The 24,729-nt window shown below is 35.0% G+C and overlaps 1 protein-coding gene, 1 long non-coding RNA gene and 1 pseudogene across 11 annotated transcripts in view; 1 reads left to right on the top strand and 2 right to left on the bottom strand.

The window, feature by feature from the left end:
* The window catches only part of WWP1 (WW domain containing E3 ubiquitin protein ligase 1), a 114,090-nt gene that overhangs the window by 20,170 nt on the left and 69,191 nt on the right, over positions 1–24,729 (top strand). For 5 of the 10 annotated variants that reach the window (XM_026495797.4, XM_048212540.2, XM_044382716.3 and 2 more), the window contains exons 2-4: positions 9,712–9,802; positions 18,288–18,426; positions 19,066–19,190. In XM_026495797.4, the coding sequence (XP_026351582.1) occupies positions 9,733–9,802; positions 18,288–18,426; positions 19,066–19,190 (334 nt within the window). In that variant the 5' untranslated portion in view covers positions 9,712–9,732. Of the gene's footprint in view, positions 1–308; positions 472–9,711; positions 9,803–18,287; positions 18,427–19,065; positions 19,191–24,729 lie in introns of those variants that run through there. The other 5 variants (XM_044382714.3, XM_044382715.3, XM_057307854.1 and 2 more) reach the window with 2 other exon arrangements.
* Positions 3,445–6,188, bottom strand: LOC113252613 (eukaryotic translation initiation factor 4B-like; annotated as a pseudogene).
* Positions 9,997–24,488, bottom strand: LOC123000834 (uncharacterized). The gene is made up of 4 exons (XR_008957763.1): positions 24,364–24,488; positions 17,246–17,327; positions 14,699–14,850; positions 9,997–13,208 (listed from the first exon to the last, which is right to left on the bottom strand). It is a non-coding gene; the product is annotated as an uncharacterized LOC123000834 (long non-coding RNA).

The following is a 24,729-nucleotide window of genomic DNA, read 5'->3' on the forward strand; positions in this document are numbered from 1 at the left end:
TCTAGACCTACTTTGTCATAAAAAATATGACTGTAGACTTTTAACACTTTTGAGGCACAGTGTCCTCATCTGTAAGATGAGAATAGTACCCACTTACTCATACAGTGTTATTGTAATGCCAGATTAAAGAATATATATATAGCAGTACATTGTATTTTAAGTGTCACACAACTTTGTTATTAAATGAAGTGTGGGAATTAATTGTATATTGGATTTGATTATTTTATTTGCTCTGTTCCTTCCCTTTTAGGGCAAAAGGTGCCATTTTTTTTTTTTTAAAGATTTTATTTATTTATTCGACAGAGATAGAGACAGCCAGCGAGAGAGGGAACACAAGCAGGGGGAGTGGGAGAGGAAGAAGCAGGCTCATAGCGGAGGAGCCTGATGTGGGGCTCGATCCCATAACGCCAGGATCACGCCCTGAGCCGAAGGCAGACGCTTAACCGCTGTGCCACCCAGGCGCCCCAAAAGGTGCCATTTTTGAACCATCTCTGTCATGTTTTGCAGTTTAAATTTGCAGTTACTGATTATCAGAAGCATGTACTCAAAATAACAAATCCTGTGACTATTTATCTTCTTTATTCTCAGCAGTTACCTTTCTAATTGACTAATAGAGTTCCTCAATTTTCTTTTCATCTACCTCCCAATGAATTAATATCTTTACCTTTCCTTAGATCCCTCATACATTGTTCAGAGGAAGCATTGTCTTTTTCTTGGAAGACTAATCACATCATCTGTGTGAAAGCTATGTCCTTTCCTTCTTTTCCTACACAGGCTGTAGGCTTACTGCCTTAACATCACACTTGATGAATTAGTGATCTGCACTTTATCTACTTCCTTACCTTCCATGCACTCTTGAAATTTTTAAATAATTCTGTAATTTGAACATGCCTGATTATGTGTAACATATGGAAGTTAATAATAAAAAGAAACATTTGGGAACCAACCACTTAGAAACTAGGTCAGTACCAATACAGTTGAAAAGCTACCTGTGAGCAACTCTGTAACCGCATGTTCCTGTCTTTCCCCAACCCCTGAAGTAACTGCTATTCTGAATTTTTTTATCTCCTCTTTTTTAAATGATAATACCACAATGTATTTTTTTGTTTTGAGTTTAATAATTGTTGTTTATAGCCTTTGTAAACTTTGCACAAATGGTATCTTATTATCAGGAAAACCTATTTTACAAATCTTTATACATTCCAAAGAAAACATTCAAGTATCATAAAAGAATACAAAGAAAAATTTCAGTGTGCAAATTTATAACAAAATAGTGGTGGAGACTTATTTTTGGACTGTGTGGTTATTGCGCCACATACAAAATAAAATGCTTTATCCAGAGCATAGAAATATAGCAGAAGTATTTCCATACACTAGTTTTCTTAGTTTGTGCAGAAATCTTCCAATTAGTTTCACAGTGTACTCCTTGGAAGAGTGAAAGTTTGTCATTTGATTGCCCTTTGAACCGCAGCATTTCTTCAGTGGGCTTCACTCAATTGTTTGTTGATTGTATAAGCATTTGAGACTCAGGATCCACAGTGTCTCCGTGTTTCTGAATTTCTTTCTCAATCATGGAATTGTGGTATTTTCCAAGGAAATGCGTAGGAAACGATGAGGTCATGATAACTGCCAAAAGAATTCATTTCTTTCTTCTTTGTGTTTAAGAGTTGGAAACATTTCTTGATGACTTCAGTGTAGAATGTTAAATCTTAGAGGTGGGACTGAGTGAGAAGATTATAATAGTACTCCATTTGTATTTTTTTTTCATTCACTATTATGTTTCTAAGACCCATTCGTGTTGCTGCTTGTAGCTATAGTTCATTCATTCTCACTGCTATATAATGTTCCATTGTGTGAGTTAGCCTAATTCATTTAACCATTTTTCTGCCAGTGGACATTTGAGTATTTTTCCTTTTTTTTGTTATTTTTTAGTATGCTTACCTTTGGCACACAAGTACAAACATTTTCTATACTATGTACCTAGAGTTGCTATTGAAGGACATGCAGATTTTTAACTTTATGTGATAATGCCAAATTGTTTCCCAGCAATTGTACCAATATTAACACCTACCAGGAGGATTTTACCAATTTAAACACCTAGTAGCAGTCTATAAGAGCCACCACCTTCTTTACTTTTTTGGGGGGAGGGGGCATTATTCGGTACTGTCAACATTTCTAGTTTTTATCGTTCTAGTGAGTTTATTTATTTTTCTAGTGAGTCTAAAAATAACATCTTAGGTGGTCTTAAGTTGTATTTCACTGATGAATAATGAGATTCTGCATCTTTTCATTTACTAATTGGCTTTAAAAGTTTCCTTGTTCTACAAAATTCATGTTCAAGTTTTTTGCTTATTTGTCTACTTGTATTTTTATCCTGTTTTTTGTAGAAGTTCTCATATAGTTTAAATACTAATCTTTAATCAGCTTTGTGTTTTGTAAATATCTTCCAGTTTGTAGCTTATCTTTTTAATTTGCCTTATTATGTTTTATGATAAACAGAAGTTCTTGGTTTCCACATAGTCAAAAAGTCACACTTTTCTTTTTTGGTTGGTATGCATGTTTAAGAAATCCTTTTCTGGCAGGGCACAAAAACAGTAGTTTTCTGCTCTAATTTCTTCTAAAAATTTTAAAGTTTGTCTTTCATATGTACATCACTAATCCATCTTGAATTGATTTTGTATATGATGTGAGGATCCAATTTAATTTTTCCATATTGGTACTTTCAGTACTATTTAGTTGTCCCTCTTATTCCTTAGATCTGCATTGTTATATCTGTTACATGAGGATGTCCTTACATACCTCGGTCTCTTTTGGGACTCCCTATTTTGTTTTGTTTTATTTACCCTTCATCAGTCTTGCCAGGAGTTTGTTTTTGTGTTTTCTAAGAATTCTAACTTTGTTAATCTTTTTTTTTTTTTTAATTTTTATTTCAGAGAGAGAGAGCGAGCATGTGTGTGAGCAGGGGGAGGGGCAGAGGGGGAGAGAGAGAGAGAACCCTAAGCAGACTCTGTGCTGAGCACAGAGCCCAACGCAGGGCTCAATACCACGACTCCAAGATCACGACCCTAGCTGTAATCAAGAGTTGGATGCTCAACCAACAGCCACCCAGGCTCCCCTTTGTTAATCCTTTGTTTCCTTTCCTTTCTTCTACTTCATTAGTTTCTTTTCTTTCTTATTCTGTACTTTATAGGGTTTACTCTGTTAATTTCTTTCTAGCTTAACAAATTAGCCTGTTAACTTACTAATTTTCAGCGTTTCTTCTTTTCCTAGTATAAGTCTTTAAGGCTATAGATTTGCGTCTAAGTTAACTTTGTTGTATCCCACAAATTTTTATATGGTACCTTCGTTATCATTCAGTTATTAATATTTTTTTAAAAACTTTTCAGCATGGTTTCTTCTGATTCATGAAATATTTAGAAGTCTTTTTTCTATTTGTGTTTTAAAAATTCATCTTCCATTATTAATTTTTTAAGATTTTATTTATTAGAGAGAGGGAGAGCAAGCACATGTGCACACAAGAAGGGGGGAAGGTCAGAGGGAGACAGAAAACCAGACTCCCCACTGAGCAGGGAGCCCGATGCAGGGTTCAATCCCAGGACCCCGGTATCATGACCTGAGCCAAAGGCATACCCTTAACCAACTGAGCCACCTAGGTGCCCCCTATTTTTGTTTTTGTTTTTTTTACTTAATTGTATATGGTCAGCGCCTGGGAACAGCATTATACATATTCTTTGAAATACAGTGAGATTTTCATTATGTCCCAGTATGTATTGGTTTTCTATATGCTTCATTTATGCTTGAGAAGAATGCTTATTTTCTAATATTTGGGTATAAGGTTCTGATGAACAAGTCCTGCTTGTTCATCATTTTATTTTTATTTTTATTTTTTGATCTATTTGACCTATGAAAAATTAGAGTGTGTTGAAATCACCCACAGCAATGCCACTTTGTAAATTTCTTCCTGTAATTCTAAAAATCCTTTGAGGCTTTTTTCCCCTCACCAAGAGATGGTGAGTTTGGATATTTTGTCCTGTCTGGATAGATATTTGATTTGCTCAGGAATGTTTCAGGGTAGCGAGAGAGTAGGAAAAAGTACAGGATGCGGAGGTCTATCCTGTATGATCATCCCCCTCAATTTAATCTTACCCATCAGCTGGGAGAGTGGCATACTTACAGTACTGAACTTACAGGCTGGATTCTTCAGGTGTCTTTGGCTCAGGGGCAGATTTGGACTTTTTTTTTTTTTTAAGTAGGCTCCAAGCCTAGTGTGGAGCCCAACACAGGGCTCAAACTCACGACCATGAAATCCAGACACTTAACTGACTGAGCCACCCAGGTGCCCCCAGATTTGGAATTTTGATCCTTTTTGCCATGTTTCCTTTCAGACTCCTTCCATTTGTCTTTGTTCCCTTCATATCTTGGGCCATGCTGGACTTCCCACTTCTACCTTTTTGGACACTCACCCCATCTAGTTTATTTTTATCTTTCCAGGTTGATCCTTCCTGAGATGGTTGAGCTGGAGCTACTTTCCCCCCATCCCTTGTAGGAGATTGCTGTTCTGTTTGAGCTCTGAAATTAAGCATAAGAATTAACATTTCACTTCACCCAAGCATCCACTTTTAATGGAGGGGACAGCATTACCTTTAGCAGCTGTTTAGGTTTGGGAAGATTAGAAGTTGGAGAGTGATGGTCTTCTGCTGTACTGAGTATTTCTTTTTCCACATTTCTCAGTTTCTCTCCTTTACGCATCCTGCTCTGACTTCTGATGCGGCTGAGACCAGTTTGAGATGAGAAACTTCCTGTCCTTGACCATTCTTGTTCCTGAGTTTTTTCACTTTGCCACTTCGGATGTCTCTTCTGAGGCTGTCATTCTAGTTCGGGTTCATCTCGCTGATGCTTCGATTTCTCCTGTTCCTTCTGTAGCTGCTTTTCTACTTCTTGTTCTCTTATAGCTGGGTCAGTAGCCCTTGCCGCTCCAAACATAGAAGCTGCTTGACTAGACTGGGAGGTGCCAGCCAAGGAGTCATCTTCCTTAGGAGTACTCTGAAGTTTTAGATTCAGTTTGGTTCTTTGGGAGGGACCTCTGTTATCATATCTGTAATCATCCCCAGAATAATCGTCTTTGGAGCTCCTCAACTGAACATCATGTCTATCATATTGGTCTTCCGGGTGGTCCCACTTCCTCCGTAGTCATCATCCCTATTGTACCCACTAACACATATACTTCTGCTGCTGTTTAATCCTGGAGTCATAGCCTCAATCATAGCCTCTGCTGTGTTAGTCATCATAGCAATCCTTGCCTCCATAATGATTATGATGTTTGCCTACAAAGCTCTCATCACCTCTTCTAGGTAGATAGTCATCCAGGCTGTCTGTTTGGATGTTTTGTGAGAATCCTGATTTCTTGCGCAGTCAAAAGAATGAGCATCCTTGTCTTTATCTTGAGCTTGATCAGGAGAGTCCATTGGAATTTTGTTAACCAGACTCTTCATTGAGGCTTAGGGCACCGAGCAAGGAAGGCAGGTTCTCAAACTCCATGCGATCAAAACCTTTCAACCTTTCTGGCTTGCTGGGTTCAAATGGTAAATGCAGTGCACGGATATTTAATCCTCTAAAGAATTCCTTAATGGAGACTTCTGTCACATCACAAATTGTGTTTCCTAGAGAAGTGGCGTAGAGTAGCAATTTGAGAAGATGGCTCTGGTTGATACTAGGTTGTCAAGGGGGCCTGTGGAGCAGTGGTTAGTTGGTGGTTCCTTATACATGCTGTCATCATTACTGTGCCACTGGTTGAAACATCTTCCAGATCAGTCCAGCTTACTGGTTTGGGGACAGACATGCTTCCCCCACCAGTGCTGCCATCCTCAGCCAGGAAGTCTGTTAGGGAGATAGTCTTCCCCATCTTTTTTGCTGAGGTCACTATGCTGGGGAGCATTTTCTTTTAAGCATGCAGATTTACAGTTTTAGGCCTACTTACTTATTTGCACCTTGTATCATTTTCTTAGTTCTCCTTAATAATGCTGTTTGTCTGCTCTTATCACTAATCCCAGCTTTCTGTTTATATTTGCTTATATATTGTTTATATTTGTCCAGTATGTTCTTTTCCATATTTTGCTTTCATCTTATCAGTATCTTTACTTGGTAAGTATCTCTTATCTTTTGAATTTATCCATATGTATTTGTTGTGATTATTTCTATGTTCGGACTTTCTTACTTTGTGTTTTCTGATAGTTTTGGTTATTCTTTTTTTTCTGTCTAGACTTTTTGGATTGATTTGAGTTTTTGGTTTTTTAAGACTCTTTTCTACTCCACTAGCTTGGAAATTATACTCTATTTCTATTATTTTATGATTACCCTTGAAATTCTGCTGGAAATGCAGTACAGTCAAAATTAAACCAGATTATAATCCCTCTGCTGAACAATTCAAGTATTTACACAGTTAACTCCTATCCTTTTCTTGCCTGCCCTGCCCAACCCCTATATGCTTCTGTTCCTTTGTTCCATGTATTAATGGTTTATACGGTTTTGTTTAAATGCCATAATAAGATGTTGCTATTTTATTCAGACAATATTTATTTAGATTTACTTGTATGCTTACCAGCTTGTACTCATCTTTCCCTTCTTGCCTCTTAGAGAGCATCCTTCTGTGGTAATTTTATTCTTTTATGAAACACATTCTTCAGATTTTCTTAAAGGTCTACTGTTGATAAACTCTGTTGGTTTTTCTGGCAATGTCTTAATGCCTTCCATATTCCCCAAAGTAAGTTTTGATGGTTGAGTAATTTTTGTCTCAGTTCTTTGTAGATAAGTTTGTTCTCTGCCTTCCATGCCTTCATTGTTGCTGTTAAGAATTTAACTGTCACATTATTCTCTTGTTTTGTATGTAGTCTCTTTTCTCTGGCTGCTTTTTATCATGGTCTTTTTTCGGTGTTCTGTAGTTTCACTGCTCTGTGGCCACCTGTGAATGTCTTTGTTTATCCCACCTCTTTCTTATTTATACACACACACACACACACACATATATATATATATGGATGTATATGTGTATATATATATACACACACACGTATGTGTGCATATATACATCCATATATATGCTGTATTTCTTAGAATTGTGGATAAATGTCTTTCATTGTTTCTAGAAAATGAAGTCATTTTCTCTTCTAGTATGACCTCTTCTTTTCATTTCCGGGGTATGAGTAGAAATATGTGTCCAATAAGCTTCATGTCTTTTAGCCTCTCTTTGCTTTTTTCTGTCTCTTTATTTCAGTACTACTTATAAATGACTTTTTCAGATTTATATTCAAATTTACTGATTCTCTCTTAAGTTCGATCTAATCTGAAAAAACTGGAATTTAGTTAACATATTGATATTGGGTCATTAATTATAACAAATGTGGCATACTAATGTGAGATGCTAACAGTAGGAAAAGCTATATGAGTATATGATAACTCTGTTATCTTCACAACTTTTATGTAAATCTGAAACTATTCTAAAATAAAGAGTTAAAACGGGCACCTGGGTGATGCAGTCGGTTAAGCATCTGCCTTCAGCTGAGGTCATGATCCCAGGGTTCTGGGATCGAATCCCACATCAGGCTCCCTGATGAGGGTCGGGAAGGAGTCTGCTTCTCTCTCTTCCCCTCCCCTATGCTCATGCTCTCTTTCTTTCAAATAAATACATAAAATCTTTTTTTTAAAAAAGAGTTAAATTCTGACTCTTTTTCAAATATGCACTGCCATTTTTCTTTTTGCTTGACCATGTTTTTTATTGCTAAAACTAAATTTTTAAATGTTTATACTTCATAATATGTAAAATCCATGTAGGGTCAGAAACTATTATTTTTTGTTTCTGCTCAGTTGTGGTGGCTTGTTTTCTTATAAGTTTGATTTTTTTTTTTTTTTAACCGTAGGCTCATAATTGGTTGCTTGTTATATTGGGTAATCCCAGTGGCTTGAAATGTGGTGCTTTCCTGCAAGTGTGTGTATATGCTTCTTCTGTGTTACAGGTTACAGCTGATTTGGGCTTTCACTTCTTGTGGAGTCTCAGCTTCCTTACCTTGAAGGAGGCACGATGCTTTATTTCTTGATCTCAGTGCTACTATCAGCATGTACCTCCAGGACAATACTCTCAATTTAAATTTTTTTTTTTTTTTTTTTTTGCTTACTACTACTCACTGTCCTATTTCAATTCAGTTAAAAATTTTTTTTTTGCTACTACGATGTGGGGTGGCTGTAAGCTTGATAATTTTACACTTCTTTAGAACATAGCAATGTTCGAAAACTACACTGGTTTTAATTTATCCAGGATCTTTTATACTGAAGCGGGAGGACCTTTCAAAATATTTAGTATACCAGCTGCTTGAAATTGAAAACCTTTAATTTCCATTGATTTTCTTCAATGTCCATTGGTTATCTAAAGCTTCTATTCCCATTGGTTTTCTCATAGGCATATGACAGCTGATGTACTTGCAAGTGATGTAATCCTTGAACCAGTTTTCTCATCTGCAGGATGATGGCATTGGCCTGAATGAGATCTCACAATCTGAATATATATTAACTAGAATTAGCCAAATAGTACGCAACTGTTTATCTTATCTTTTTATACACATGTATGCATATATACAGGCACATAATATATGCAACTACAAATAAGAGAGTATAACGATTTTAGAGTATTAGATTCCTGAATTTAGGCGAGGGATCTAAATAGAGCATAGAAAATAGTACAAATAGGGGAAAAAAAGATAAACATTATATTCATTAGTATTTCTCAATCTTGACCAGAATGTTCTACTTCATCGTTCAGTAGGTTAAGGGTGGATAGAAGTTTGGCCTTAAATATTTTCTTCTGCAGAAAGCCAAAGTAGCTCAACTTTGTATTTGATTTAAAAAGTAAAAATTGAAGTGGAGGAATGGAGCAGAACATGCAAAAAATTATCTATAAAAAGAAACATGTAAAATTTACTGGGGACATGGTAACTAATGCTATATAAATCTGAACTAAGTACTGTGGTGAAAAAGTTATGATAAAATGCCTTGCTTGGAACAGTTGAAGACATTACAGAATGTGGGCTATATAATAGAGAATAGTAATGTACTAGTTAAATTCCTGAGTTTGATCATTGTTCTGTTGTTCTTTAAGAGAGTATTTTTATTAGGAAATACACGCTAAAGTATTAAAAGATGAAGGGGCAATTTACTTAGGTGGTTCAGATAAGTAAGCTAGCAAGTAAATAAATAAAGTATATGATATAACATATAAAAATTGTGCATTTATTTATAAATCAGCACATAGGGGGGGTGGGGGTTGGTTTGGCCGGGTGATGGGTATTAAGGAGGGCACATGTTGTGATGAGCACTGGGTGTTATATGCAACTAATGAATCGTTGAGCACTACATCAAAAACTAATGATGTACTGTGCAGTGGCTAACTGAACATAATAAAAAAATAAATAAATCAACACATAATGCTGGATTCTTAGTATCATTTATTTTGTTCAAGTTGACCGAGATGTGGTTATTGGCCATATTCTTCTGGAATGCTTTTAATACTAAGGTTTAATTTTAAATGGAGGACAGCTGTGACTTTGTCCTTTGATGAGTTGAAAATATTGTATTAGGTTTGGTTTCTTAATTGATTCAAACAGTTTTAATCATATTGCAAGTTACACTCTTGTCTAACACATGAATAAATTAACTTTTTAATAGGTTTAAGCTGAATATTGGGACATGGCCACTGCTTCACCACGGTCTGATACTAGTAATAACCACAGTGGAAGGTTACAGTTACAGGTAACTGGTAAGTTATTTTCATAATAACTTAAAATAGTGATTCCCTGATGATACTTTTTTAATACCTAATTCAGCAAACTTATTCCACAAGTATCTTTTCTTTTAGATTCATACTGTGAGATGTTTGTTGCAACAGACCTTATAGGTAGAAACTTTCTAAAAGTATTTTATTTATTCAGTAAATATTTATTGAACCTGTGCTGGATGCAGAGAAGATATATCCTCTTTGGTGGGAGAATTTGGGTATTAGAATAAGCATCTTTGAACTGGACCTTAAATGGTTATGAGGATGGAGAAGGATGCTAAAGGCCTTTTTCATCTGTTCACCCATCCAATCATTGACAAATATATAAGTGGAATTACATGTATGAAAACACAAGGCCCTAGTTTTCCAGGAATTTACTGTATAGTGTTGAGACTATAGGTTTGTTTTATATGGAAAATTACCATGCAGAGTGACTATTAACTGGATGCAGTGAGAACTTAGAGGAAGGTGTCTTTAGTCAGCTTGGGATCTGAAATGGCCTGCAGACACAGGAGAACAGAGTAAGAGAACTCACAGAGGGTAACACTTTTAACTCTTACGGGAGGAGTCAGAATTCATCTCAAATTAGATTGGCAGCAGAAAGCATTAGAGGAATAAGGAACATTTGCGGAAGTTGGGAGAGTCTTGGTTAGGAGGCTTCAGATAATTCATTCATTATATATAAACAATAGAAATATCTGTAAGATAGAAAAATTCCTGGAGGTAAGATATATATTGGAGGGGTGGGGGAAGGAAGTGAGAAAGTTCGTAATAGCAAAAGACAGCAATGGAATCCTAGTTAGACAATGAAATAAATATATGTATGCAAAGGAGCCAGGTTCTAAGATAATATTGTTAAGTGAAAGGTATAGGGTAGTATACATAGTATATAGTAACCATGTGGTTATAAAAAAAGGAGGGATGTGTATGTGGCTCTGTGCTTAGAACATTAGAAATTATATTTGCCTCAGGAGGGGTGGGATTGAAGCCAGAGTAAGAAGAAAGATACTGTAATTCCTATGGTACTTATTGCTGTGAGGTCAGTTGTTTCTAGGAGTTTCAGTGACCAGAGCTAGGAAATGTTTATTTTCTTAGAAAGCAAAAAACAAATCCTAAGTTCATGCTGATACTTCAAATTCAGAATAGCCGTAGTCTCTAAATACCATGTTCCACTAAAAGGAGAAAAAAGATATTTTTACTTTATTTGACTTTATACTTCTATCTCTTTTCTCTTAGCCCAAAAGTCTGAATTCCAAATGACAGTAACATAATTATATCTGTGTTATCCTAACGCGCGCGCACACACACACACACACACACAACATTAGACATCTAGATTGGCGACATTGAAATTACTAAAAACAACAGGCCCACTCATTACAGTTTAAGATGTCTTTGTGAGTTCCCACCCTTAGGATGTATAGTCAGAATACTACATTTGAAAGTAACTTAAAGTAATTTTCCATTTGGTTTTATCACCAACTGGATAATCAGTTAGGTTTATTGCTTTCATTTATTTTTATTTAGTTTTGTTAATTGCATGTAAAGAAAGCATTTATATAGCTCTGGAGTTAAAATTGTTAAATCAAGGTACATTTGAAGAGGTCTGGTTACTCCATCCCATCCCTTCCACCTCTCTCCATTGTCTAAAAATGTATGTAAACATTTTTATTAGTTTTGGCTTATTTTCCCATTGGTTTTTGAAAATATAAGCAGATATGTACAGTATATGTATTCATATATCTCCTCTCAACCTGCCACTTCTTAGGTACTTTTCTGCACTTGACTTTTCTTCATTTAACAGTAGTAATATCCTAAAGTTTGCTTCATAGTAGGGTATATACCTTTTTGTTGCTGCACAGTAAATACTCTGTTGAATAGATATACCAAAGCTAATTCAACTAGTCTCCTGTTGTTGGACATCACGGTTCTTCTCTTTTGCTATAACAAAATGCGCTACATTAAATAGCTTTATGCAAATATCATTCATGTTTCGTTAGGATGGATTCCTAGAATGAGATTGCTGAGTTGGGGAGTAAACACATGTAGTATCACAAGTTATTGCCATATTCCTCTCTATAGGGTCTGTACCATTCCCTGTTCCCAGCTATCTAAGAGAGCGCCTATTTCCCAATAGCTTTATCAAAATATGTTATCAAGCTTTGGATTGTTGATAGTTAGGTAAGAAGTGGTATCTAAGATCGTGTCATTGTAAATATCTTTTCTCTCATTATAAGTGAGGTTGAGCCAGGTTTAAGGGATATTGTATTTCGTCTTCTGTGAACCATGGGGATGTATGTTTTGAAGCAATTCCCTGGATGATTCTGATGTGTACTCCACTTAAGAAGCACTTACATAATTCCTAATATTTCTTCTTTTGCTCTATATAAGAGGCTTAGAGCCGCATTTTTGGTTTTCAGTCTTATTTGTGCAGGACCTGTGGCCACCGTGTCTGATGTGTAACTTTCTTCTTGGTCTTGACCTTTGTGTGAGTTCTTAGTTGAAATAACGAAAACCTGATCTGACTGATTTGAGCCCCAAAAAAACCTATTGAACAGCTAGCCGGTAGCTCATGGAATCACCAGAAGTCTAGAGAACCAAATGGAAAATAGATGTAGACCAGAGAAGTGCAAGTAGCCAAGGTGGTGCCACTATGGTATTTATCATTTTAGGTATCAGTTACTGTTCTCCTTTGAAATACAGTGATACTCTTGGGAAACTGAACTTGGACCTATGCTAGATGGTTCCAGATTGTAGTGCCTTGCTTTTCTCCCTTCTTCTCTTCACTTTTCTTTCATTTTCTTGATGTAATTTTTTTTAAAATACGAAGCACCTTAAAATCCACAATCTTATGCTTTAACAGTACCTTTTGGAATAAATATTTACTATATTACCAGTAAAGACTGAGAATCAGAGTTAAGTGCCTTCTGTTAGTAATAGGAAAGCAACAAGATTTTTGGACTCCCCAGTTGTTGCTCCTTATATTAGAGAACAGTGACCTCTGTATTGAGATTTCTTTTTCTTTCTTTCTTCTTTCCTTTCTCTTTCTTTCTTTCGGTATTGATTTTTTAATTTTTATTTTTAAAACAATCAGTACCGTGATTAAGGCCCTTCTGCTGTTGCAGTCTGGCAGGTTATGGTCAGTAAACTGAGATACTCTATCAGCTGATTTATTTTTATTCCTATTTCTGTTCTTAACCCATACCTGATTGGCAATAAAAAATAAGAATATGAACATTGATCATGCAAAGCAGGAAAACTGTAACAGAAAAAGATCAAAGAGAAAGCTACCTACCGTTAATATGGTGTTATACTGGAGTGAAGCATGTACATAAACATAGTAGCACACAGAAGAGTACCATCTACAGTAGTTGAGACTTCAGGCTTTCTGCAGGAAAGGGTCAGAAACAAAGTGCAAGGCATGTAAAAACAGACTCAAGATTGAAAAACTAATGGGCTGTTATATTCATATTTGTAATTTTTTAGCTATTGTGTCTTCTAGTACCTTACTATTTTTTAAATTAAATTGTGATCATATGTATCTCATATTTTTGTATGAGTGTTGTGAATTATGAATTTAACTTTATTCTTTTCAAATGCTTCAACATTTATGGAATAATCTGTCTTTCCCCATTGATGTGAAATGCTGCCATTGTCATATACAAACATCTTATTCTGTTCTCTTCACTTCTGTCCTTATATCACAGTCAGACTATTTTAATTACTTTCATTTTATAGGACTTTATTTTTTTCCATTGTATAGTACTTTAAAAAATATATTGGGAAAAATCTCTCATTACTTCGTATTTTAAAATATATCTTAACTATTCTTGAATTTTCTTTACCTTTCATTTGAAATTTAGAGTCTCCTTCCCTTTTCCTCTGCTGGCATGCCCCCTAAAAAACTCCCTCAAAACCAATGTTAGTGTTCTCATTTAGATTATTTAAAAATAATGTGTTAAAATTAGAGATGATTGAAATCTTTCAGTGTAAAACTTCCAAATCCGGGAATGTATCATGTCATTCCCTTCAAGTCTTTTATGTCCATCAGTGAAGTTTTATGGTTATCTTCAGGTAGATGCTATACATTTTAAGTTTATTACTAGATTTTTTTTGAGGGGAGGTGTTACTGTGAGTGGGATTCTTAAATTTTCTCTCTTTACATACACATACACACATACAGGACTCTCTTTTTCTGTTAGATTTTTGGTATTTAAATAATCTTACAGTAGAGGACATTTTGTGTGTTAACACCAAAGGCAACTTATTAAATGGGAGAATGAAGTTTATCCCGTTTATTTCACTAATTAGAATTATTTGAATTAATAAGGTTGTCTTTTATTTACTTAAAATTGTAACATTGTAGTTACTTATATACATTTTTTGCCAGCATGTTATACATTTTTTGTGAAATTAAAAATTGTATCTTTTAAAAATGACTTTCCTTACCTTACCAACATTATTGAAGACTTTGCCAGTAAAAGGTATACAGTGGATGTATTTTGAATGTATCCACAATTAATTCAGAAGAGTCAATACTATATAGTAATAATAGAGTAATAGTTACCATTGGTGAGTGCCAGGCATTCATTGATGATAATAGTACTTTGCACTCACCAATCCTGAGAATCAGATACTATTGTTCTCCTATTTTTCAAATGAGAAAATTGAGGATCAGAAAGGTTAATTGATTTACTTAAGGTCAGATATCTAGTAAGTGGCAGAGTTAAAATATGAACCCAGATATGTCAAACCCAGTTCTTTTTTTTTAAAGACTATTTTTTTAGAGGAGTTTTAGATTCACAGCAATATTGAGAGGAAGGTACATGTCCCTGCCCCCACACATGCGCAGCCTCCCCCATTATTAACATCACTCACCAGAGTGGTGCATTCATTACAGTTGATGAACCTGCTTTTTCGTTTAGTAATATGCACTAGGTTTTTCCATGGCTTGATAGCTTACTTCATTTTAGTGCTGCATGACATCCCACTGTCTGGGTGCACCACAGTTTGTTTATTCATTTCACCTACTGAAAGGACATCTTGGTTACTTTCAAGTTTTGGCAGTTATAAATAAAACTGCTGTAAATATCCATGTGCAGTTTTTTTGTGTAGACATAAGTTTTCAACCTCTTTGGGTAAATACCAAGGAGTACAATTCCTGGATCCTATGGTAAGCCTGTGTTTAGTTTGTAAGAAACTGGTAAACTGTCTCTCAAAGTGACCACCATTTTGCATTGCCACCAGCAAAGAGCAAGAGCACCTTTTCCTCTACATCGTCCCCAGCATTTAGTATTGTTAGTGTTCGAGATTTTGGCCATTCTAATGGGTATGTAGTGGTATCTCATGGTTGTTTTAATTTCTTTTTTTTCTGATAGTATATGATGTTGAACAGCTTTTCATATGCTTATCTGCTGTCCGTTTATTTTTTTGGTGAGGTGTCTGTTAAGGTCTTTGGCCCATTTTTAAAAAATCAGGTTGTTGGGGCGCCTGGGTGGCACAGCGGTTAAGCATCTGCCTTCGGCTCAGGGTGTGATCCCGGCGTTATGGGATCGAGCCCCACATCAGGCTCCTCCGCTATGAGTCTACTTCTTCCTCTCCCACTCCGCCTGCTTGTGTTCCCTCTCTCGCTGGCTGTCTTTATCTCTGTCAAATAAATAAAATCTTTAAAAAAAAAAATCAGGTGGTTTTTAGGGCTCCTGGGTGGCTCATTTGGTTAAGCGTCTGCCTTTGGCTCTGGTCATGATCCCAGGGCCCTAGGATCAAGCCCTGCATCAGATTCCCTGCTTAGCGGGGAGTGTGCTTCTCCCTCTCCCTGCTCATGCTCTCTCTCTCTCTCTCAAAAAAATAATAAAATGTTCAAAAAAATGAGGTGGTTTACTTACTGTTGAGTTTTAAGAGTTCTCTGTATATTTTGGATAATATTTCTTTATCAAATGTGTCTTTCATGTATATTTTCTCCCAGTCTGTGGTATGTCTTTGTATTCTCTTGACATTGTCTTTTGCAGAGCAGAAATTTTTAACATTAATGAAGTACAGTTTATCAGTTGTTTCTTTCATGGATTGTGCCTTTGGTGTTCTATTTTAAAAAGCATCACTATAACCAAGGTCGGCTAGGTTTTCTCATCTTCTCTGAGTTTTGTAGTTTTGTGTTTTACATTTATTTAGGTCTGTGGTGCATTTTGAGTTAATTATTGTGAACGATGTTAGGTTTGTGTTTACATTAATTTTTTTGCATTTGGATGTCCAGTCATTTCAGCCCCATTTGTTGAAAAGACACCCTGTGATTTTAACACCATGCAGTACTGCCTTCCCTTTCTTCTAGTGTATTGAAAGACCTGCGTATTTTGAGGAAATGACTCTAATTTGGAGTGAAGAATCTTGGTTGGGGGATTTTTTTGGGAGAGAGATGTCTGTGCCTTCTGTGTCAATCCAGTGGTGTTGAACTTAGAGCAGTTTGAAACAGAGAAGGGTGGGAGTGAGTTTTGCCAAGACCCTGAGTATAGCCCTTCAGGCATAACATTGAATACTCTGATTGTTTTATGTTGCCAGTCCTTAAATACAGTATTTTTCTGAGTCTCTCTTGCTATTCTTCAGATATTAATTGAAGACTCTAGGGCGCCTGGGTAGCTCAGTCAATTAAGCGTCCAATTCTTGATTTCGGCTCAGGTCATGATCTCAGGGTTGTGAGATGGATCAAGTCCCCCACGTCAGGCTCCCTGGGCCTGGAAGATGCTTAAGATTTTTTTCTCTCTGCCCCTCCCCCTTTCCCTACCCTCTCTTTCTCTTTCTAAAAAAAAAAAAAAAAGAAAAAAAATTAATTGAAGACTTTACTGTATTTCAGATATTCTACTTCTGCAGCATTTATCACTTCATATTTCAGTGATTTATTCATGTGACTATTTACGTTACTATTCTTTCATAGTAGAATAGAAGCCTACATTTGCTTATGTTCATATCCTTAACATGTGATAGAGGTATGGCATGGAGGGAGCAAGGCATTCCCCTTTCTCAGACCCACAGTATTCATAGGTAATAGACTATAGAGGTGACCTTGATAAGTTCTTATTATTGCTTGGTAATCAGTACTTTGCCCTGAAAATTTGTACTCCTCATTTGAATTAGTATTGTAAAAATTGTTTAAAATTAATTGTTTAGCCTAAATTAAACAGGTCTTCCTCCAAATCAGGTAAATTTGATATAAAATTCACTTTGTGAAGGGTTATGATTAACTTCTCAAATAACATTTTGAAATTAATGTTTTTATTTGAAAAAGCAAATACTTCCTTTTTTTGGAAACCAACTTTCCTGGTAAAGCATTTTTTTTTTTTAAATTGCCGAAGTTTATATAATTTTCAATAGGCAAGTATGAAACACTACCTGGTAGAGAGGTTCGTAGGTAATGTTGAATCTGAAAATACTTACATTCTCTTGACGTTTGATGCAGGTCAGGATTAAATTCAAATGGTTGGCAAGGATGTGGAGAAATTGGAGCCTTTATACCCTGCTGGTGGAAATGTAAAATGGTACCGCCACTTTGGAAAACAGTCTGGCATTATTCAACAGAGTTATCATATGACCCAACAGTTCCACTCCTAGGTATATGCAGAGAGAAATGAAAAAATATGTCCACACAAAAACTTGTGTACAAATGTTGAGCAGTATTATGCACAATAGACAAAAAGTAGCAACACCCCAGATCTCTGTCAACTGATGAAACAGTAAAAGAAAGTGTACCCATACAGTGGGAATATTATTTGTCAGTAAAAGGAATGAAGTAATGATACATGCTACAACATGGATGAACCTTGAAAGCATGCTGAGTGAAAGAAGCCAGTCACAAAAGACCCTATGTTGTGTGAGTCCATTTCTATGAAACATCCAGAATAGGCAAACCTATGGAGACAGAGAGTAATTGGTAGTTGCCTGAGGCTGAGGGGGAAGGACTAGGAGGAAATATGGTGACTATTTTTGTGGGGTTTCTTTTTGGGGTGATGAATATGTTTTTAAAGTTGCTTGTGGTGATGATTGCACAACTGTGAGTATATTAAAACCATTGAATTGTACAGATTAAATGGGTGAATTACATGGTATATGAATTATATTTCAATAAAACTGTTAAAAATTCAAATGGTTCTCAGGCATTATTAATAGTCCTTTTGTATTGTTTCTTCATTCTTCAATGAAGAGAGTTTGAGTTTCCTAAGAAGTACAGTTCCATTTTTTTAAATAAAGATTTTATTTTTTTATTTGAGAGAGAGAGAGAGAGGTAGAAGCAAACTCTCCCCGCTGAGCAGGGAGCCCGACACAGGGCTCAATCCCAGGACTCCGGGATCATGACCTGAGCCAAAGGCAGATGCTCAATTGACTGAGCCACCCAGGCGCCCCCACAGTTCTATTTTTATTGATAGAAAAGTACTACTTTTTGTCTGCATATACTCCCTAGTGATTATCATGTTTCTGTTAGTTTCTAGTGCCAAACTAAAAAGAAAAAAGAACTGGTTTGGAACAGCAATATATACAGAAGTAGTTGTAGATGGAGAAATTAAGAAAACAGCAAAATCCAGTAGTTCTTCTAATCCAAAATGGGATGAACAGCTAACTGTGTAAGTACCTTGTATAGAGAATGCAAAATTTCCAAAAGGGGGAGTAATGCTTCTTACAGTGCTTTGTGTAGTTGTTCTGTTGTTTTGGTTGTAGGATAATTTCAAAGTAAGTAGTGTTATTTTCTAGTGCGAATAGACAATTTTAAGCATGAAAAGATATTTGGTTAATTTTGTTTTCTTTAGAGAGGAAGCATAGTAATTCTTGCTTTTTGGTTTATTAATTGAATTATTCCATACAGCTATATTTTCTGTTACCGTCTTGTAAAAATAAATAAGACAGAAAAATCACCGTTAATTTTGTCCTTTCTGAAACATAATGTTATAAATTTGTGTATAGTAAAATTATTAAAACACCATCAGTTGTCTTAAATATTTAGTAGTTCACATAGAACTCGTGTTATTGTGAAATCTCAGCAGGACTCTTCATCTATTGCTGGTGTTTTGGTTTGGTACTTATAAGAATTCTTATGTAGTTATTAAAGTCCTAATGTAGTTGAAGAGATAAATTGTTTTTGTTTATAATTCAGATAGTTTACTGTTTCATACAATATTTTTTCTCAAAACTCAACTCATGGCTTTTTAAAAATTATTGAAGTAATTGTATACTCCTGTATTTTCATCATAAGTTTACCCTTACAGAAATGTGACCCCACAGACTACATTGGAATTTCGAGTTTGGAGTCATTATACTTTAAAAGCCGATGCTTTGTTGGGAAGAGCAACAATAGATCTGAAACAAGCTCTCTTAATACACAATAGAAAATGTAAGTTGTTCTGATCTTTGTTTCTTTAAAAATTTATTTTAGATACTTTTCAAAGTATCCTGAAGTCCAAAAGCAAAAATTGTTTTGTATTTACAAAAGAGAACTTTAGTTAATGCTTGTGATTGCTTTTAAGTTTGTGGTGCTGTATGAAATAAATACATACTCTGGCCTTTCTCCATCTAACAGATTTACAAAATGATCTCAGTCATCCATGAGTATCCTGTTACCAGTGATCACCAGTGATTTATTATTTACTTTTTATATACTTTAAAACTTATAAAAATTATTGTAATCTGAGCCTACTCTAACTCGGTTGATAATTTGTACAAAATAAATTCCAACTCTTAAATTTTTTTTCTCATTATATAACTAGTTCATTATAGAAAATACAGAGCATATACAAAATTATGGAGGAAAATAAATTATTTGTAATTCTACTATCCAAGGATAGCCACTCCTAATAACTTGGTCTCTTGCCTTTTTTCTGTTTATAGATACAAACATATTTTTTCTTTGTATCTGCTGGTTTATCTCCTGCTTTTTTTCATTTAACAATTTAATATGAATATGTTTCCATGATACTACATTTTTCTAGTCTGGGTAAGATGGTTTAAGCTTCAGTTATTTGTAAATCTCCTATCATTGTATGCCAAAATCGGGAGGTATACCTGTTTTTATAATTCTGGGGTGAGAGTTCATTGCTTTTAGCAAATTTTCAAAATATTATGTGATCCAAAGATTAAAAGCCAGAGTTCTAGTTTATGATTCAACTAATGTCATATTATTTGACATTTAGGCAGTTTTACTCAAACCAGTGCCTCTGTTCATTTTATTTCCTTAGACATTTTCTCATTCCTAAAAGATATGCTGAGTTACAGGTTAAAATGCTAATGTTTTAAGTAATAAGTTGCTTAAAAACATTTTTTTTTCTGTTTTTAACAAAAGTCCACTTACAACTTAAAAATCTGTTTTTGATGTAGTTCTTGGACTTGAGTTATGGGTCAAGAAAATGTAAAAGCCATACTAATTTTTATGTACACAAGTTTTTTTTTTTTTTTAAATATTCTTTCGAAGCTGTAAAAGTTTAATTTTCTGCTATGCCTTGGCTTTTATTCATGCATTTCATCTTGGTTATACAAATGAGGTCTCATAAGCATATAATATCTTTCCTGGTCTGATGGTGGCTGTGTTTCTACTTTTTTTTTGGCTATATAGTTTTTATAAAGTATGTTGAATTTTGTCATATGCTTTTTCTACTTCTATTGAGATGATCATATGGTTTTTATGTTTCATTTTGTTAATGTGGTATATCGCATTGATTTGTGACTATTGAACCATCCCTACATCCCTGGAGTAAATCCCACTTGAAAGTGGTGATGAATGATCGTTTAATGTTTTGTTGAATGAAGTTTTGCTAATATTTTGTTGAGGATTTTTGCATCTGTGTTCATCAGGGATACTGGCTTGTTCTCTTTTTTCATAGTGTCTTTGTTTGGTCTTGGTATCAGGGTAATTCTAGCATTGTGTAATGAATTTGGAAGTTTTCCCTCCTCTTCTGTTTTTTGGAGTAGTTTGAGGAGAATAGGTATTAACTCTTCATTAAATGTTTGGTAGGTTCTTTATTTTGTTTATTGGGAGTTTTTTGATTACCAATTCAATTTTGTTACTAGTAATTGGTCTGTTCTGATTTTCAGTTTTGTAAGATTGTGTTTCTAGGAATTTATCCATTTCTTCTAGGTTGTTTAATTTGTTGGCATATAATTTTTTTTTAGTAGTCTCTTATAATCCTTTGTATTTTTGTGGTGTTGGTTGTTACTTCTTTTTCATTTGTGATTTTACTCTTTTTTTCCTTGATGAGGCTGGCAGTTTTGTTTTATCTTTTCAAAGAACCAGCACTTGATTTTACTGATCTTTTCTGTTGTGTTTTGGTTGTTTTTTTGGGTTTGTTTGTTTGTTTTTGGTTTCTATTTTCATGTATTTCTGCTCTGATTTTATTATTTTTTTTCTTCTGCTAAGTTTGTGGTTTGTTTGTTCCTCCTTTTCTAGTTTGTTTAGGTATAAGGATAGGTGGTTTATTTGAGCTTTTTCTTGTTTCTTGAGGGAGGCCTGTATTGCTATAAATTTCCCTCTTAGAACTTTTTTTGGTGTATCCCAGAACTTGGTACTGACTGTTCTGTTTTCATTTTCATTTTTTTTCCATGTATTTTTTGATTTCCTCTTTGATTTCTTCGTTGAGCCATTGGTTGGTTGTATAATAACATGTTGCTTAGCCTCCACGGTTTTTTGGGTTTGTTTCAGGTTTGGTTTTTTTGTTGCATTTGTTTTGTTTGTTTGTTTTTGTAATTCAGTTTTGTACCATTGTTAAAAAGATGCGTGATATGGTCTCAGTCTTCTCAAATTATTGAGGCTTGTTTTGTGGCCTAACATGATCTATCCTGGATAATGTTCCATATATACTTGAAAAGAACGTATAATGTTACTTTTGGATGGAATAGTCTGTATATATCTGTTCAGTCCATTAGAATTGATGGACTAACGTGTCGTTTGAATACTGTTTTCTTATTGATTTTCTGCCTGGATGATCGACCCATTGATGTAAATGGGGTGTTAAAGTCCCCTACTGTTACTGTATTACTATCAGTTTTTCCCTTATGTTTGTTAATATTTGCTTTATGTATTTGGGTGTTCCAGTTTTGGGTGCTTAGGTATTTATAGTTGTTATATCCTTCTGTTGGATTATTCCCTTTATCATTATGTAATGTCCTTTTCTCTTTCACAGACTTTGTTTTAAAGTCTGTTTTGTCTGATAAAAGCACTGCTACCTTGGCTTTTTCTTTCACTTCCATTTGCATGGAATATTTTTTTTTTCATCCTTTCACTTTCAGTCTGCGTATGTCTTTAGGTCTGAAGTCTCTGCAGCAGCATATAGATGGGTCTTGTTTTTTAATCCATTCTGTCACCCTATTTCTTGTGACTGGAATACTTAGGCCATTTACATTTAAAGTAATTATTGATAGGCATGTTCTTATTGCCATTTTGTTGTTTTCTGGTTGTTTTTGTAGTTCTTCTCTGTTCCTTTCTTCTCTAGCTCTCTTTCTTTGCGATTGATGACTTTCTTTAGATAATGCTTGGCTTTCTTCCTCTCAGTTTTTTGTGTAGCTGTTAGTTTTTGGGTGTGTGGTTCCTGTGAGGTTCATATATAAGATCCTGAGTATTTGGCAGTCTGTATATTAAATTGATGGTCACTTATGTTCAAACACATTCTAAAAGAACTCCTTTTTTCATCCTCTCCTCCATGTTTTATGTATGTATTGTCATATTTTACATCTTTTTATTCGTAATTTTCTTACTTGTCATTATGGTCTTGTCTTTTCCATTTAAAGAAATAACATTTCTTATTAGGCCAGTTTAGCGGTGATAAACTCTTTAACTTTTCTTTGTCTGGGAAACTCTTCTCTGCTGATTAATAACCTTGCCAGGTACAGTATTCTTGCTTGTAGGTTTTTTTCTTTCAGCACTTTGAGTATATCATGCCACTCTCTTCTGGTCTACAAAATTTCTTTTGAAAAATCAACTGATAGCCTTGTGGCTTTTCTTGTATACATTACTAGTTGCTTCTCTCTTTCTGCTTTTAAATTTTTTTTTATATTTGATATATTAATTATTATGTTGTGGTATGGACCCTCTTGGGTCATCTTCTTTGGAACTCTCTGTGCCTCCTGAACCTTGATGTCTGTTTCCTTCCCCAGGTTAAGGAAGTTTTCAGCTATTATTTCTCAAATGAGTTTTCTGTCCCTTTCTCCCTCTTCTCCTGTGGCTTCTGTAATATAAATGTTTTTGCTTGATGTTGTCCAAGAGATCCCATAACTTATCCTCATTTTTAAAAAATTCTTTTTTCTTGGGGCGCCTGGGTGGCACAGCGGTTGGGCGTCTGCCTTCGGCTCAGGGCGTGATCCCAGCGTTATGGGATCGAGCCCCACATCAGGCTCCTCCGCTATGAGCCTGCTTCTTCCTCTTACACTCCCCCTGCTTGTGTTCCCTCTCTCGCTGGCTGTCTCTAATAAATAAATAAAATCTTAAAAAAAAAAATTCTTTTTTCTTAGCATGGGTGCTATTACCCTTCCTTCCATGTCACTGATTCATTCTTCTGCATTATCTAATCTGCTTATTCTTTCTAGTGTATTTTTTTTGTTGTTTTTTGTATACTTCAACCCACATTCGTCCTTCTTTATATTTACTATATCTTTGTTGAAGTTTTCAGTAAGTTCATCCACCTTTGTCTCCAGTCCAGTGAACATCTTATGACCATTATTTTGAACTCTTTATCAGGTAGATTAGTTGTCTCCATTTCATTTAGTTTTTTTCTGAGGTTTTGTCTCGTTCTTGTTTAGAGCATATTCCTCTGTCTCCTCATTTTGCTTAACCTTCTGTGTTTGTTTCTATGAATTAGGCAATATAGCTGCTTCTCCTAAACTTGAAGGAGTGGTCTTGTGTTTGGCTGTGCATGGCACCTCTTTTCTAGTACACATTAATTATTTCTCATAACTCACAACCCAGAGATAATAACTGCTAACAGTTTGGTGAATTTTGTGTGGATATGAGCATAACAATTCGGACTTTATTCAGCTTTATATTCTGCTTAGCTCTCTTAATATTATGCACATTTCCCTGTATCATTTAGTGGTATTCTTTGCAAGCTAATTTAGCTATATTTTATCATATACTATAATTTATTTAACCATGCTTCTATCATTGCTATCTAGATTGTTTCCAGTTTTGTTATATTAGGTTATAATATAATCTTCATGTAAAGATTATAATTATCCTCCCTGCAAAGATTTTTGTATTTATCTGCCAAAATAATTTTGTAGGAAGGTTAGAATGTCAATATTCTTTGAAAGGAAACTTTTATAAATTGTATAAACTTGAAGTTATCTCTTATAATTGAGCAGAATATGCTCAGAGGAAAAATTAAATTTTGTAAACATTCATACATTTCTGAAGTTGATGGCTTCAGAAATGCTAGTAGTAGCATCCTATACACCCTAGGCAGTCCATCTTTTTTTTTTTTTTTTTCTTTTTTTAAAAATAATTGAAAGGTATATTAGTTTGTCAGGGCTGCCATACCCAAATACCAAAGACTGGATGTCTTAAATAACAGAAGTGTACTTACAATTCTGGCAGCTTAGAAGGCTGAAATCAAGGTGTCAGCACGGTTGGTTTCTTTTGAGGACTTCTCTCATTTTGGCTTATAGATGGCCATCTTCTTATATCTTCACATTGTCTTCCTTCTGTGCATGTGTCTGTATCAGAATTTCCTCCTCTTAAAAGGACATCAGTCATTATTGGATGAGAGGCACCTCATTTTAATTTAATTACCTTTTTAAAGATGCTGTTTCCAAATAGAGTCATCTTCTGAGGTAGCAGGCGTTAGGACTTAAACATACAATCTTGGGGGTGGGGGAGCATAACTACGCCTATAACAGAAGGTAAGTAAATTAATTTTTAAAATTAAAGCTTGTAAATCATAGTGCTTTAA

The sequence above is a fragment of the Ursus arctos genome, unplaced genomic scaffold, assembly GCF_023065955.2.
Source record: "Ursus arctos isolate Adak ecotype North America unplaced genomic scaffold, UrsArc2.0 scaffold_6, whole genome shotgun sequence".
Classification (NCBI taxonomy): Eukaryota; Metazoa; Chordata; class Mammalia; order Carnivora; family Ursidae; genus Ursus; species Ursus arctos.